We start from the raw sequence: 14,793 nt of genomic DNA, 5'->3' as shown, positions 1-14,793 counted from the left end.
TGTTACGTAGGCACGTACCTTTTATCTTTGGAAATCTCATTCTCTAACCAGGCCTCAGAAGCTAACCAGTGTAACACTGTCCACCACCCCTTTCGTTATTCTGGCACATTGTTGACATCCATAAGTAACAACACCGTACTAAACTGGAAGGTGGTCTACGCATGCGTGGAATTCGCGGACAAACAACGATCAAGATCTAAATGAAGATCTCTTTAGTTAATTTAAAGCACAACAATTTGTTTAGTTTGAATGTCTGTGTTTTGAGGTGTGACTGGAGTACTACAGTCTTCAGTAGTATAAGGCTGGAGGAGATTCTTAATGCAATGCCTATGTTTTAGCTGTCTCTCCACTGCCATCTAGTGCTTCTTCTTCTAATTCATTCACGGACAAACAAAGATCAAGATCCAAATGAAGATGATATATAGAGATTAAATTACAGACGATTAAATTTGCCTTTTTTGACATTCATCAACAGAAAAAGACTGTTTAATGTGAAAACAAATCTCTGCAAATTGATCTAAACTAATGAAATGTATAAAACATAACATAGTTGATGGCTCACCCCTTTAATATGACGCCCCTAAATCATGACTGGTGCAGTCAGTTGGCTTCAGAAGTCACAGAATGAGTTCAGTGGAGGTCACCTGTCTGACTCCATATGGTTGCCTAACCTACACAATGAAGACAAATGAACACTCCAAGCAACACCTTGAAGAGATGATTGAAATCCACAAATGAATAAACCAATGAGTAAGAATTGGACAGAGTGCGGCACACAACTTTAAATCTGAACAGAGCAGGCCATCCACAAAGACAGAGTGATGGTGCAAGAAGAAGGCTCATGAGGGAGGCCACCAACAAACTTCTGAGAGCTGCAGTCACTGGGGTAGGTGCCAGGTATTTCACCAGTTATAGCTTTATAGGAGAGGCCAAAAAGAAAACCACTACTTAAAAAAATGCACAGAGAATTTGCCAGAAGGCACGTATGAGATTCTGAAGGTTCTGTGGAAGAAGGATTGATGATCTGATGAGAACAAATTTGAGCTTTCGTGCCATTAGAATTAATGCCATGTTTGGATACTAAACATTATCAAAAACACATTATCCTCACTGTGACGCGTGGTGGTGATAGCTCCATACTGGGAGATACTTCTCTGCAGCAGGTCTTTGATGACTTGTGAAGATAAAATTAATTCAACAAAGAATAAAAAAAATCCTGCAGAAAAACCTGATGTAGTCTGCAAGAAACCTGCACCTTGGTGGAAGATTGTTTTATCCAGCAAGACAACAATCTCAAGCATGAAGTCAAATGGCTTCAAGATAACAATGTTAATGCCCTGGAATGACATGTTTGTGGCTGCACTTGACAAAGGCTCATCACTTGCAGTCTTTATGTAATCTGACAGAGCTGAGCACACAGACTCAAGACTGTCATGGCTGCCAAAGGTGCGCCAACTAAATACTGACGTGAAGGTTGAGGGTGGGTGATATTTGTGACCAGTTATGTTGTGTTTTTATATACTGCTCAAAAGAATTAAAGGAACACTTTTTAATCAGAGTATAGCATAAAGTCAATGAAACTTATGGGATATTAATCTGGTCAGTTAAGTAGCAGAGGGGGTTGTTAATCAGTTTCAGCTGCTGTGGTGTTAATGAAATTAACAACAGATGCACTAGAAGGGCAACAATGAGATGACCCCAAAACAGGAATGGTTTAACAGGTGGAGGCCACTGACATTTTTCCCTCCTCATCTTTTCTGACTGTTTCTTCACTAGTTTTGCATTTGGCTACAGTCAGTGTCACTACTGGTAGCATGAGGCGATACCTGGACCCTACAGAGGTTGCACAGGTAGTCCAACTTCTCCAGGATGGCACATCAATACGTGTCATTGCCAGAAGGTTTGCTGTGTCTCCCTGCACAGTCTCAAGGGCATGGAGGAGATTCTAGGAGACAAGCAGTTACTCTAGGAGAGCTGGAGAGGGCCATAGAAGGTCCATAACCCATCAGCAGGACCAGTATCTGCTCCTTTGGGCAAGGAGGAACAGGATGAGCACTGCCAGAGCCCTACAAAATGACCTCCAGCAGGCCACTGGTGTGAATGTCTCTGACCAAACAACCAGAAAGACTTCATGAGGGTGACCCAAGGGCCCCATGTCCTCTAATGGGCCCTGAGCTCACTGCCCAGCAGCATGCAGCTCGATTGGCATTCGCCATAGAATACCAGAATTGGCAGATGCACCACTGGTGCCCTGTGCTTTTACAGATGAGAGCAGGTTCACCCTGAGCACGTGACAGAAGTGAAAGGGTCTGAGAAGCCATGGAGAACATTATGCTGCCTGTAACATCATTCAGCATGAGCAGTTTGGTGGTGGGTTAATGATTGTCTGGGGAGGCATATCCATGGAGGGTCACACAGACCGCTACAGGCTTGACAAAGGCACCTTGGCTGCCATTAGGTATCAGGATGAAATCCTTGGACCCATTGTCAGACCCTATGCTGGTACAGTGGCTCCTGGTGCACGACAATTCCTGGCCTCATGTGGTGAGAGTATGCAGGCAGTTCCTGGAGGATGAAGGAATTGATACCATTGACTGGCCACCACACTTTCCTGACCTAAATCCAATAGAACACCTCTGGGACATTATGTTTTGGTCCATCCAATGCCACCAGGTTGCACCTCAGACTGTCCAGGAGCTCAGTGATGCCCTGGTCCAGATCTGGGAGGAGATCCCCCACAACACCATCTGTCATCTCATTAGAAGCATGCACCGATGTTGTCAGGCATGTATACAAGAACACAGGGGCCATACAAAGTGCTGCGTACAATTTTGAGTTGCTGCAATTAAATTTTGGCAAAATGGACTAGCCTGCCACATAATTTTTTCACTCTGATTTTTGGGGCGTCTTTGAATTCAGGGCTCTGTAGGTTGATCATTTTCATTTCCATCAAACGATGTGGCATCCTTTCGTTCCTAACACATTACCCAGTCCATATCAGTATAGATATCCAGGAGGATTTCTTTTTCCCATTGAGATCTGATGTGTTTTCAAAGTGTTCCTTTAATTTTTTTGAGCAGTTTTTATATGTAGTTAATTTAGACCACTTTGCACAGATCTGCTTTCACTTTGACACAAAAGCCAAATTAAATCTACTGTGGAACAATATTACATAATTATGAAATGCGAAAACTTCCTGGGGGGTAAATATTTGCTATAAGCACTGAAGTGACGCTGAATTGGCCCATAGTGGACATATGCTTAAGTGTACCCTGTGATGGGCTTGTGGTCCGTCCTGGTTTGGTTTCTGCCCTGCTGGATAAAGCTCAGTTTCACCAAAACCTTTTTTTTAATAAAAACAGTTAATCAAATCGATGAATGAGTAAATGTGCTTCACACACACACACATTTTATATATATATATCTGATTTTCTTAGATTTTGTGAGTAATGAGACTGGCTTGCCATATATTGAGACAGGACACCAAAAAAAGTTAACAAATCTGTCCATTTTTATTTGACACAAGACTTTTGGCTGTATTGGCATCACAGAATCGGATCCCACCAGAGGCTCTCCCTTATATTTGGCCTCGTGTCTACGCCGTGCTCTCTGGGTCTCTCTTGAGTGGCCTCTCTCAGGTGTGGCTTTACATCTGAGATCTTAATTTTGGTCGTGACACAAAGGCCATCTACTGCCTTACAGCACTGGATCTGCCATCAAAGATGTGGTCAGTGTCAAGCCAGCCAAGGCTCTGGTTTTGTATGACTACTGAATTAGTTTTGAGAAACAAAATAAATATAAATATGCCCTCCTGTGTCTGTGGATAATTACTCCAAAGAAATGTAGCACTAGGGTGTTGTACCGTGTTAGCCATTATGAATGTAGAGAAAAGCCAAGCAAAATGACACCTTATATTGGCTGACTAGAAAGATTACAATATGCAAGGCAACTCAGGCCCCTTCTTCAGACAAGATATAATACAGAAACTGAAGTTCTTATCCAAAGATCTTGACCATACATTGTTCTTCTCTCACTTGTTAAATTAATCTTAGCCTGAATTAACCTATTAATTTTTTACATTTAAGGTTTTTCATTTAAAGATTCACCAATGTTGTTTATTGTCCTAGTGTGTGTATATAAACACAGGGAACTCCAGTTTCTGTATTACATCTTGCCTGAAGAAGGGGCCTGAGTTGCCTTGCATATTGTAATCTTTTTAGTCAGCCAATATAAGGTGTCATTTTGCTTGGCTTTTCTCTCCAAAGAAATGATGAGCCCACTCTGGTAAATTCATTTTGGAGTTTGAGCTGCCCTCTAGTGGCCACCAAAAGAGAAACAGCGATAAATAAAATTACTGGGCCATTTATTTAGGTGAGGCTATTTACCCCATAAAGGATCAACTGCTAACATCAAGGAAGTTAAAATTCAAATATTTCCTAATAATATGTCTTCCTTTCTTTGTTTTGTTATGATATAATAAAAAATAAAAGTCATCCATAAAGTCTCCCAGTTTCAAAGATCCTTGCATTCTTTTCAAGGCCAGAACTGAATCGTCTCCTGGCAGAGACCACGGGGTGCTATGCGCGGCCACAATCCCTCAAACTGGGCTCCTTTGTTAATGCTGGAGTGGGACATTTGTTTCTCCAGCACAACAAAATCTGACATGATGCCCATGTGCATTTCTGTACCTTGTGCTGCCAATGAGGGTTTATTTTGGTCAGATCTGAAAGTTAAAAAAAAATGATGAGCAACAGGTCTGAAACATTTAGAAAAGATCAAATGGATAAAACGTCAATAACATTTTAAACAGTATTGTTTACATGCAACAGATTTTGGCGAATCGTTTAAATGTAATTATTTATATCTATTTATACATTAATAATGGCAATTATTAAACAATAATAACAATAATAATAATTATTATTATTAAATAATTCCTCCCATATAAGTAACATTTCACCTTCTTCCATCTCTGAAACATTTCTAGACTTCGTCCTGTTCTTATGCAACACAGTTCTAAAGTATTGGTTAATACCCGAGTCACCTCACGTATAGATTACTGTAATGCTATTCTATCTGGCATCCCACAAAAACTTATCCATTGCTTACAACTTCTTCAAAATTCTGCTGTCAGAATAATAACCTGCTGTTCTAAATCCACTGAACATATAACACATATTTTCTCTCATCTTCACTGGCTCCCTGTTCACTACAGAATACAATACAAAACACTGCTTTTAACAATTAAAGGTCTCCACAACCTTGCTCCTCCCTACCTCTCTCATCTCCTATGTACTTAGACTCCTCTCGCTCACTCAGATCCTCATCTGCAGCCCTACTTTCTGTACCACACATCAAACTCTGTGCTATGGGAGCTCGAGCGTCTCTCATAGTGCTCCTCAACTCGGGAATTCTCTTCTCTCTCATATATGTCAGCTCGATTCAATAACACATTTTAAAACTACCTCAAAACTTATCTTTTCAAACTGGCATACCAATTGTGAATTTTGCACTGTTATTGCCAGTTATCTTTGTTTGTTTGCTAATTATTGCTTTTTGATTTATCATTCTTTTGTTTTAATTTTACTTATGTTGTTTAATTTTATTGTAAGGTGACCTTGAGTGCTAAGAAAGGCGCCCATTAAATAAAATGTATCCATCCATCCATCCATTATCCAACCCGCTATATCCTAACTACAGGGTCATGGTGGTCTGCTGGAGCCAATCCCAGCCAACACAGGGTGCAAGGCAGGAAACAAACCCCGGGCAGGGGGCCAACCCACCGCAGGACACACACACCCACTATGGAAAATTTAGAATCGCCAATGCACCTGACCGGCATGTCTTTGGACTGTGGGAGGAAACCCATGCAGACACGGGGAGAACATGCAAACTCCACGCAGGGAGGACCTGGAAAGTGAACCCGGGTCTCCTAACTGCGAGGCAACAGTGCTACCACTGCGCCACCGTGCAGCAATAAAGTGTATTATTATTATTAATTATTGCGACGACAACTGGACCAATGTCTGAATGTCAAAATAGTAAGACTGCAACTAGCAGTCTGGTCTTTCTTTTAACAGTGAAATGATACACTCAATGACAAAAATAAACAATTTTATTGTATACAAATTGGCTTAATAATTTCTGAAAACATTTCACTCATTCCTCTCTCAATCTCTCTCTCACACACACACGCACACACACACACACACACAATGTGGTTACTTAAATATATACACGATAGGATCTAAAATCCTTGAAACAGATCTGTTTCCGTGTGTTGCCACTCTGTAATTTGAGAGTATTCAGTCTGGCAATATGGTGCAGCCTTAGTTTGTGGAAGACAGACACAGCTAAAGACATGAGCATAAAGTGATGGTTGACAATTTCAAACTGTGTTTCCTTAATGTGCTCCTTGAGAAAAACACATCTTCTGAACCAATCTCAGTCTGAACAAACTGATTGATCAAAGATACACTGACAGCTTGTCCTAATGTCGACATCAGATAACACGCTCAGCTACTTTGACCCCCTTGTCTGTACCCTCAGAAGGAATCATCAAACCTCCTTTGTTTTTTAATGTGAGCAATTGGTAGCTTTGATCATATGATGCCGGTACAGCATCCCTTACCAAACTACCACACATCACAGGGCAGTTTTCTCAAAATCCCGTCTAAGGCCTACCTTCCACTGCTTTTCTCAAAATCCCGTCTAAGGCCTACCTTCCACTGCTTCCTGAGGTGAATTTCTTTGGGAACCCTTCAAAGTTTGAGAAATGTTAACAGCTAACAACAATGTACATAGTTAGTAACTAAATACGTTTAGCCAAAACATTGTTTGGAGGCTCACTTGAGCACATAAATGCATAGCTTTGCTAGCTTAGCCTGGCGTAGCTAAAGTTAAGATTATAAAACAGGATTTTCTAATGGCCAAATATAACCAAAACAATTGTTCAGCCTTACCTATGAAATGTAATCCCCCGGGATCTGCTTTGGAGTGTACAGCGTTTTGCACAAGCCCAAGCAGCACATGCGTGAGGCATCTTTATGTATTAGTTCACTCCACAGCAGTGCCACTCGCAATATGGCGCCGATGTTGACGTACGATGCTGCTGGTCATGTGGCGCCTAGTAATTCTAGGTCTATGGTCACAGTGGCAGCAGAGGGATTTTCAGGCAAGGAGTGGACTGTCTGGGCAGGGCAAGCCAGCGTTTACCTCCAAGGTTTTGGATAGAGAGAGAGAAAACAGGCTAAGCATTCTTTTCACTGGGGGCTGATTCTTCAACGCTTGTTAAAAAGGGGGTTGATTTTTTTCCCCTTGGGAAGATTTTTTTTAAGCTGTGTGCCATGTGGTGAAAATAACTTTTTGAACTTTTTTTCATCTTAATTCATTATTGCAGTGTTTGTGTGCATTTTTTAAAAAATATTTTCTTGATGGATTATTAAAAAAATATATGCACCTTTTTATTTGTTATATCAGATGTGTCTGTCTCCTATATATATATACAATGAGTGAATTTGCTCATTGTCATGTCTCACAAAGCTTCTCCATCACCTAGAATGAGACACACTGCCATACATTAGACTGATCCCTTACATTTGTGCTTCATACAGGAGGTCCATATGGAGCAGTGGGAGTGGATCTGGCTTTTGAGGAAATGTTGTGCAAGATTTTTGGGAAAGACTTTATAGACAACTTCAAAGCCAAGCGTCCAGCAGCTTGGGTGGACTTGATGATCGCCTTTGAGGCCAGGAAGAGAACTGCAGCTCCTGGGAGAGCCAATTCCATCAACATCTCCCTGCCATTCTCTTTCATTGACTTCTACAAGACACACTGTGGGCAGAGTGTGGAGACGGCACTTCGAAAGAGCAAGTACTGTATCTGTGTAGAGAGGATCAATCTGTTCATATGAGATAGCACCTGTTTATCTATCTATCTATCTATCTATCTATCTATCTATCTATCTATCTATCTATCTATCTATCATATAGTGCCTTTCATATCTATCTATCTATCCATCTATCTATAATATAGTGTCTTTCCTATCTATCTATCTATCTATCTATCTATCTATCTATCTATCTATCTATCTATCTATCTATCTATCTATCTATCTATCTATCTATCTATCATAGTGCTTTTTTGTCTAGTTATCTGTGTATTGTGTAGAGCCTGTCATATCCCATTTTCCGTCTATTTAAGAGTGCTGTCATGTCTATCTTTCTATCTGTTTTAATTGTATAGTGCCTTTCCTGTCTATCCGCTCATATGTCTGATTAGGCACAGCACTGGAAACAGGATTCTTAAAATGCCAAATCTGCAGGTCTTACCAGCTTCAGGTTTCTGTTTAACAAAGAACATCAAAGATCCTCATACAGTAGAGATTTAAAAACTGGGAGAAGGTGCATTTAATTTTATTTTTCAATCAAATAACCATTGGCACCAGATTTGCCTTACGTTACTTAGTTTCAGTGAGGTAGTTAATGGCTGTTAGCTGGCAGAAGACTACCTACAGTAAGTGTAAGGGACCACAACATATCTGCTGAGTTTTCTCTAATCTGCTAATTTAGAGTCCTCCATACAATCATTTCGATTGGATTATTTGTGTTTGCACTTCACGCAGTACAGTATTCATGCAGCATTCTTTCTATTGCCTCCCACATCCCAAGGAGATTCAGGCTGATTTGAATGGTGGTTCTGGCTTGGCCTTGTACAAGTTAGCCTCAGTGTGTCCCACCCAGAATTGGGCCCTGCGTTGCTCTCAGTATTGCTAGGATTAGCTTCATCTCCCCTTTATCATGAAATAATCATCTGAAGGAAACAGGAGGATATTCTTTAAGCTCAGATCATTACAATAATTTTAAACAGCTGAAACAATCTAATTTTGCCAGACAGCATGTTCAAAGTGTTAGTATAAATCATTTTTGAAATTTATTTCAGCTGATGTTGCAGGTTTTGATGACATGTGGTGGGTGGACGTGTGCTGTGTATGTGCTGTAGGCAGGAATACGATCTGAATTAGAGTTAAAAGGCATTTTACTATTCTCTACTTTTACATTCCCTTTAGAAGTTTTTCTGTCCTGAAATCCTCTGTCCACAGATCCATCCATCTTCTAGTCTGCTGATGGTCATTAAGATTTCACCCTGAGCAGACTCCTTCTGTTCCTTTGTAATCTCGAGCCATCAAATTTGTCCAACATGTCTGCAGTTTGTCCCATCAGTTCCAACTGGACCCCTACCATGGGAACACTCATCTGACTCCCTGACAATTTACCAGACCCCCTCTCACTTTAGAAGATTGATTCTGCTCTGAACAGGGTCATCTCAACAGCAGGACCCCCTACCTACACAGCAACTCAGCAAGTCATACATAGATTAGCGTGGAGCCCCCGGGCAACTGCCCAGCGTGCCCACGAGTTAAAACGGCCCCGGCTCCGAGGTCCTATAAGCCACCCTGGTAGGAGAAATAAGCTGTGCGGCTCTGCTGCTGTATTTGTCCTCAGTCTTAACATTCCTACTGCTACCAGATACCAGATTCTGGTAGGGACTGTTCTGGTTGCAGCTGATTCTGCTGAGACGGGCTTGGCTCTCCAAGGCCCCCATTTATTCTGAGTAGGTTTCAGGTTTACATGATATGATGTTATGTGTCAGAATTATAATGTAATGTTATAATATCACTTTTTCTCTGCTTTCAGTGTCAACTTTGTAAAGTGGTCTTCCCAGGGAATGCTTCGCATGACATCAGAGGCCATGAATGAGCTCTTTCAACCCACCATTTCCAAAATTGTCCAGCACATTGGTAGGTGTCCACAGACTAATCAGAGATCTTTAAAAGTTATGATTACATTAAGATGCGAGTGTAGCGCTAGCAAAGCCAGAACAGAACATCAAGACATTATGATATTTAATAGTACAGTCTGGGAATCCATTGGAGTTACCTGAAGTTCTTCATTAGTTACTCACTTGGTCTGAACTTCAGTTGGTCATGAAGACATAAAAGCACGATAATGTACATATGTCACAGATTGTCATTTAAACAGTTAAACCAGATTGTGAAAAACACACGAATCTCTGTGCTAGTGACGCCAGGAAAAGCTAACTGGAGCTGAGTGTCCCAAGGTGAGATTGCACAGAGATGTTCCACAGTTTAGGCTCCTAATCTGTAGTTATCAAATAGCGAATCTGCATATAGAGAAAATAAATTAAATACCAACTTAAAATGATCTTATTAGGGCGCTGGGCCAAAACAAGCAACCAGCCATGCTCACCATCTCGAACAATACAGGAAGGATGTGACGCCATTTTTACATGAGGAATTCCGTCATCTGGCACGGTGGTGACGGTAATAGACCAATAACTTCTGTTCACACCAACAGCAACACGCCAGCTCAGCGGAGACACTCCTCCCGCCAGTTCACGCTGAGACCAACTCCATTTTGTATTCAAATGTATTTGCATTAAGTTAACAACATTTGTGCCCAAGTTGAGGGGGAAAGCGTCCGACTGGAGAATTGAGTTCTGTTTCGACTTTGTACTTCTTGTTTGCTAAGCGAGTTGAGCTTCTCAGTTACAACAGTTGTGAATATTCTGCATGCAGTGCCTGCGTTATTATTTATTAACATGTTGTATGGAACAGCTTTGAATCTGTTAAGGAAGGTGAATATGAAAGGAAGGCAAAGATACAACCACATTTGCCTTTTTGAGCAGAGGCTATTAACAAAATAGTAAAATGTCAATTTATTAAATACATTTTAGAAGGGGGTATTCATTCTTACTTCACAGTCTATTGGGAAAGAAAGAGAAGCTAACATCTCACTGGTCACTGACATGGCTCCATTTTAACTGAAATATCAGACCCCCTGAGCTGCCATGTTTTTCTGCTGCTCATCAGGCCATTTTTGCATTACTTTACACAGATCCTTTAACTATAATAAGGATTTTATACACTCAGTTTTTGAAATACTTGACGGACTACTCTAGCTGAGATTACTGCTCCAGCCTTAGGTTGGCATTCACGTCTGTATCCAGCAGGGGGCGCACTCTGCCTGTAAATGTGTTAAAATGTGTTAAACTAAATTCAAAATGAAGATTTGACCTTATGTTCTGTTTGTAATTATTTACTATCTTTTCAAGGCACATTTCTAAATTTATTAATTATTATGTTATTTTAGGACACTGAACTCAATCCTCATGTTAGTTTTCTCTCGCATTTTCACATTGACATTGCTAAAAAATAATTGTGTCTTTTTCTACCACCATTTTGTTTTTTATGGGTGCCATCATTTTGTGTTATGGTGTTGCTACGGTAATTGGGTCTGAAGTCATGACAATATGGCCAGTCGTACTATATAGTAATATAAAATCAGGTATATTAACCAACAGTTTTTTAATAGTATGCACTCAAATAACAGGAAATTGAATTAAGTGAAAAACTTCATTATTATTTATTATGAAACGAAACACTTTGCATCAAATGAAATAAACAGGCTGCATAGAAAGTTCATAGTTCATTTGTTCATAGATCTGAACAAATCCCCAAATCTAATTATGTGATGGAATTCTGCTCTGTACTTGTAATATTTCTATTGCACTATTATATATAAGACTAGCTGTGTAAGTCTGTGCTGTGAAAAGCTCACGTTCCTAGAAGCCATGGATTCTGGCACCAATCAATCAATCAATCGCATCGGTTGTGCATTAGCGGCTAAATGATATTCACTTTTCGGTGGTTTCGTTTTGCCGACGTGCTCTCCTTCATTGTGTATCAGCGGCTAAGCGAGTTTTTCTCTCTTCGGAGGAGATGTGCTCGCTTTGCTTGTGTATTGGCGGTGGCAGTTTCACTTTGGCGACAGAGTCACTTTCTTTGAGTTTCATGCTGTAGCCTCGCACTTCTGGGCTGGACAGACAGACAGACACACTGCCACGTGTACACGTTTATATATAAGACTGAGGATCACTTGTGTTCTGTTCTGTATATTCTGTTGTATTGACCGCCTTCTTTCTGACACCCAGCGCCAAAAGCACCATACATCTCTCTCCCAATCATCTTGTAAACAGTCTCTCCCCTTCTGTCACCACCTACCGGCCAATTGAATCTTTTATCAAAGCCCAACACTTAATTTCAAGCTTGGTGGGCCACTGCTAAAAAAAGACATCTAAACCCCCCGAATGCTTTTTGATCTGGAGAAGTCCCCAGAAGTCAGGAGTCATGCAGTATCCCTGGAGCCATCTTCTCAGACCTGCTCTAAAGTCTCAGTACAGTGTTACAGTGCCTAGCACACATGGTGGAATGAGTGCAACCTGCGCTCCAAACAGACAACCAAACCTCACTTATTCCTGCAGGTTTCTTATGCTGCCATATAAGAGTTTGAGGAAGTACTCCAGTGTTCTGCTCACCTGCCATGACCTTCATGTGGTGGCTAATTACTTACCTACTCCATAAAGTCCATCTTCTTGTGGGTTAATCAACCTTATGATGTACACAGCACCATGTCAGATATGTCGCCAGTTGTCCCTCCGCCTTCTGCTCCACCAGCCTGCCACTACACCATATAGAGAGCATTCACATCTCGAGTGTTTCCTTCATTTTGTTAGTTACCCTGACTGCTTGGTCTAATGAAGACATTTTGGTCTGATTTCTTTTAGGTTTATATATTGTAAGTGACTTCCCTGATTGTAATCAAAGTGGGAGAAGGACACGTTAAAGTGATAGCTTCCCAGGCCAATATTCCAGGATATCTATGGAGGTTCTGTACCAAATCACATATTTTGTTCCTAAATCGAATTCAGATCTTTCCCTTCTTTTCAATCTCCGTTTTCTTCATTCCCTTCCAGCCGAACTCATGAAGAAGCCTGAGGTGAGCGGGGTGCGCTTCCTTTTCCTGGTGGGTGGCTTTGCTGAATCTCCAATGCTCCAGAGTGCCATCCAGTCCACTTTCAGCAGGACCTGCCGCATTATCATCCCACAAGATGTTGGATTAACCATCCTGAAGGGCGCCGTTCTCTTTGGACTTGACCCCACCATCGTACGAGTGCGACGTTGTCCTCTGACCTATGGAGTTGGAGTGCTTAACAAGTTCGTTGAAGGGAAGCACCCACGAGAAAAACTGCTGGTCAAGGATGGGCGTGACTGGTGCACAGATATCCTGGACCGCTTTGTGACTGTGGACCAGTCTGTGGCTCTGGGAGAGGTTGTGCAGAGGAGCTACACTCCAGCGCGCTCCGGCCAGCGCAAGATCATCATCAACATCTACTGCTCGCCCACAGACGATGTGGTCTACATCACTGACCCCTGTGTGAGAAAGTGTGGCAATATCACCTTGGACCTCCCAGAAGCCAAAGAGGGTAGCTTGCCACGGAAGGGCCGGCGTGAAATCCGAGCCAGCATGCAGTTTGGGGACACAGAGATCAAAGTTACTGCCGTGGATGTCTTGACTTCAAAATCTGTTCGAGCTTCTATTGATTTCCTCTCCAATTGACTGCTTGGAGACATTTCAGGGCCAAGTGACAAAATTTGAAAGATGTCCATTTCTATTCTTTGATATGGGGACACCTAATAAGCTGTTAGCAGTGACCAAAGCAAAGTCTGCTAATGACGTTCTGGTACATCCAAATATAAAGCCTTATATAAATAAATTATATAGAGATATTGCAAAATGCAGTTTAAAAAACACAACATGTCACCACAAGACTAATCCTCCACATGCTATACTGCTACGTCAAGAAGAGCTCTGTTTACTTCACGTTTGATTCTGCTCACACACTTAACTTGCTTCACGCCAACCAACAAGGTTGAGCAAAGTGACGAGGTGGAGAGGTATGGACCATCGGAGGAAGAAAATGACCGCGCAAATAACACAGAAGAAAGCTGTTATAATGAGAGGGAAGGAGACGAATGGGACATGCAACAAGTGATGAAGACGACGAGCCAGAGGCCCATCAGGGCAGTCTCGTTCAGGCTCAACACTCCAGAACGCAGCTCTACTGATCTGTGCAGGTTCGAAAATCAGACTCTTCACCCCAACCCATGGTCCTAACAGTTCTTACTGGTCATGTGGTAAAGCCTTTGAATTTGCAGGTATTGTGCACTTGGGGTGCATTAAGGTTGGCGGTTCAGAAGCCCTGCTCCACTACTGGCTGTAAGTAGACGTTTAGCACTTCACCTATGGGCTGGTATCTTTGTACGTTGATTTCCTAAGCAAACTTTCTTGTACAAATTATATTTTTCTAGAACATTCTATGATCTTCGAGTCTTTCGTAATGAAAATTTAGAAGAAACTCAGGCCCTGTAGCTATAATCCCCCCTGCTTTACGGACCACACCACAGTAGAATGCATTGTGAAGTGGGCTGTGGGGTTACAGGGTGCCGCTTTATCTTTGTAAAAGCTTCTCACCCAGACTAAGAGGTGCACCTTATTCTGTTTTGTTGTAACCACTGTTTCCACCAGGATGTATTTAATTAAAATAATGTTACAGACAACATCTCTAATTATTACTACTATTTCAAAATAATGTCTGCATGCTTGATGTTTTGGGGAGTAATGAGCCAATAACAACTAACTAATTAATTGACTGACCAGAAACCCCACCCTGGCCAACAGTAAAGTTGGAGATATCGCTGGAAAAACGTGGCCTGAGACACCCGGGTGGTCCAGATAGCTGGACTTGAACAGAATGTGCTGACATGGTGCAGTTGTGGGTTCTGTTTCGGCGGCCATCACATTTTAAATTGAGGTTTCATGGTAGGTACATGAACAGGGTTGATGATTCCTCATATATGTTTGGTCATTAAAA

At 41.5% G+C, this 14,793-nt stretch overlaps 1 protein-coding gene across 2 annotated transcripts in view; it reads left to right on the top strand.

Moving 5' to 3' along the window:
- hspa12b (heat shock protein 12B) overlaps positions 1–14,479 on the top strand; it is a 118,357-nt gene extending 103,878 nt beyond the window's left edge. For both annotated transcript variants that reach the window (XM_039751944.1, XM_039751945.1), the window contains 3 exons: positions 7,614–7,872; positions 9,696–9,799; positions 12,835–14,479. In XM_039751944.1, the coding sequence (XP_039607878.1) occupies positions 7,614–7,872; positions 9,696–9,799; positions 12,835–13,478 (1,007 nt within the window). In that variant the 3' untranslated portion in view covers positions 13,479–14,479. The remainder of the gene's footprint in view (positions 1–7,613; positions 7,873–9,695; positions 9,800–12,834) is intronic.
- Positions 14,480–14,793: the final 314 nt, after the last annotated feature.

Source organism: Polypterus senegalus, chromosome 4, assembly GCF_016835505.1.
Source record: "Polypterus senegalus isolate Bchr_013 chromosome 4, ASM1683550v1, whole genome shotgun sequence".
Lineage (NCBI taxonomy): Eukaryota > Metazoa > Chordata > Cladistia > Polypteriformes > Polypteridae > Polypterus > Polypterus senegalus.
Note: the sequence above shows the minus strand (reverse complement) of the source record. Positions and strands in the feature narration are given on the sequence as shown.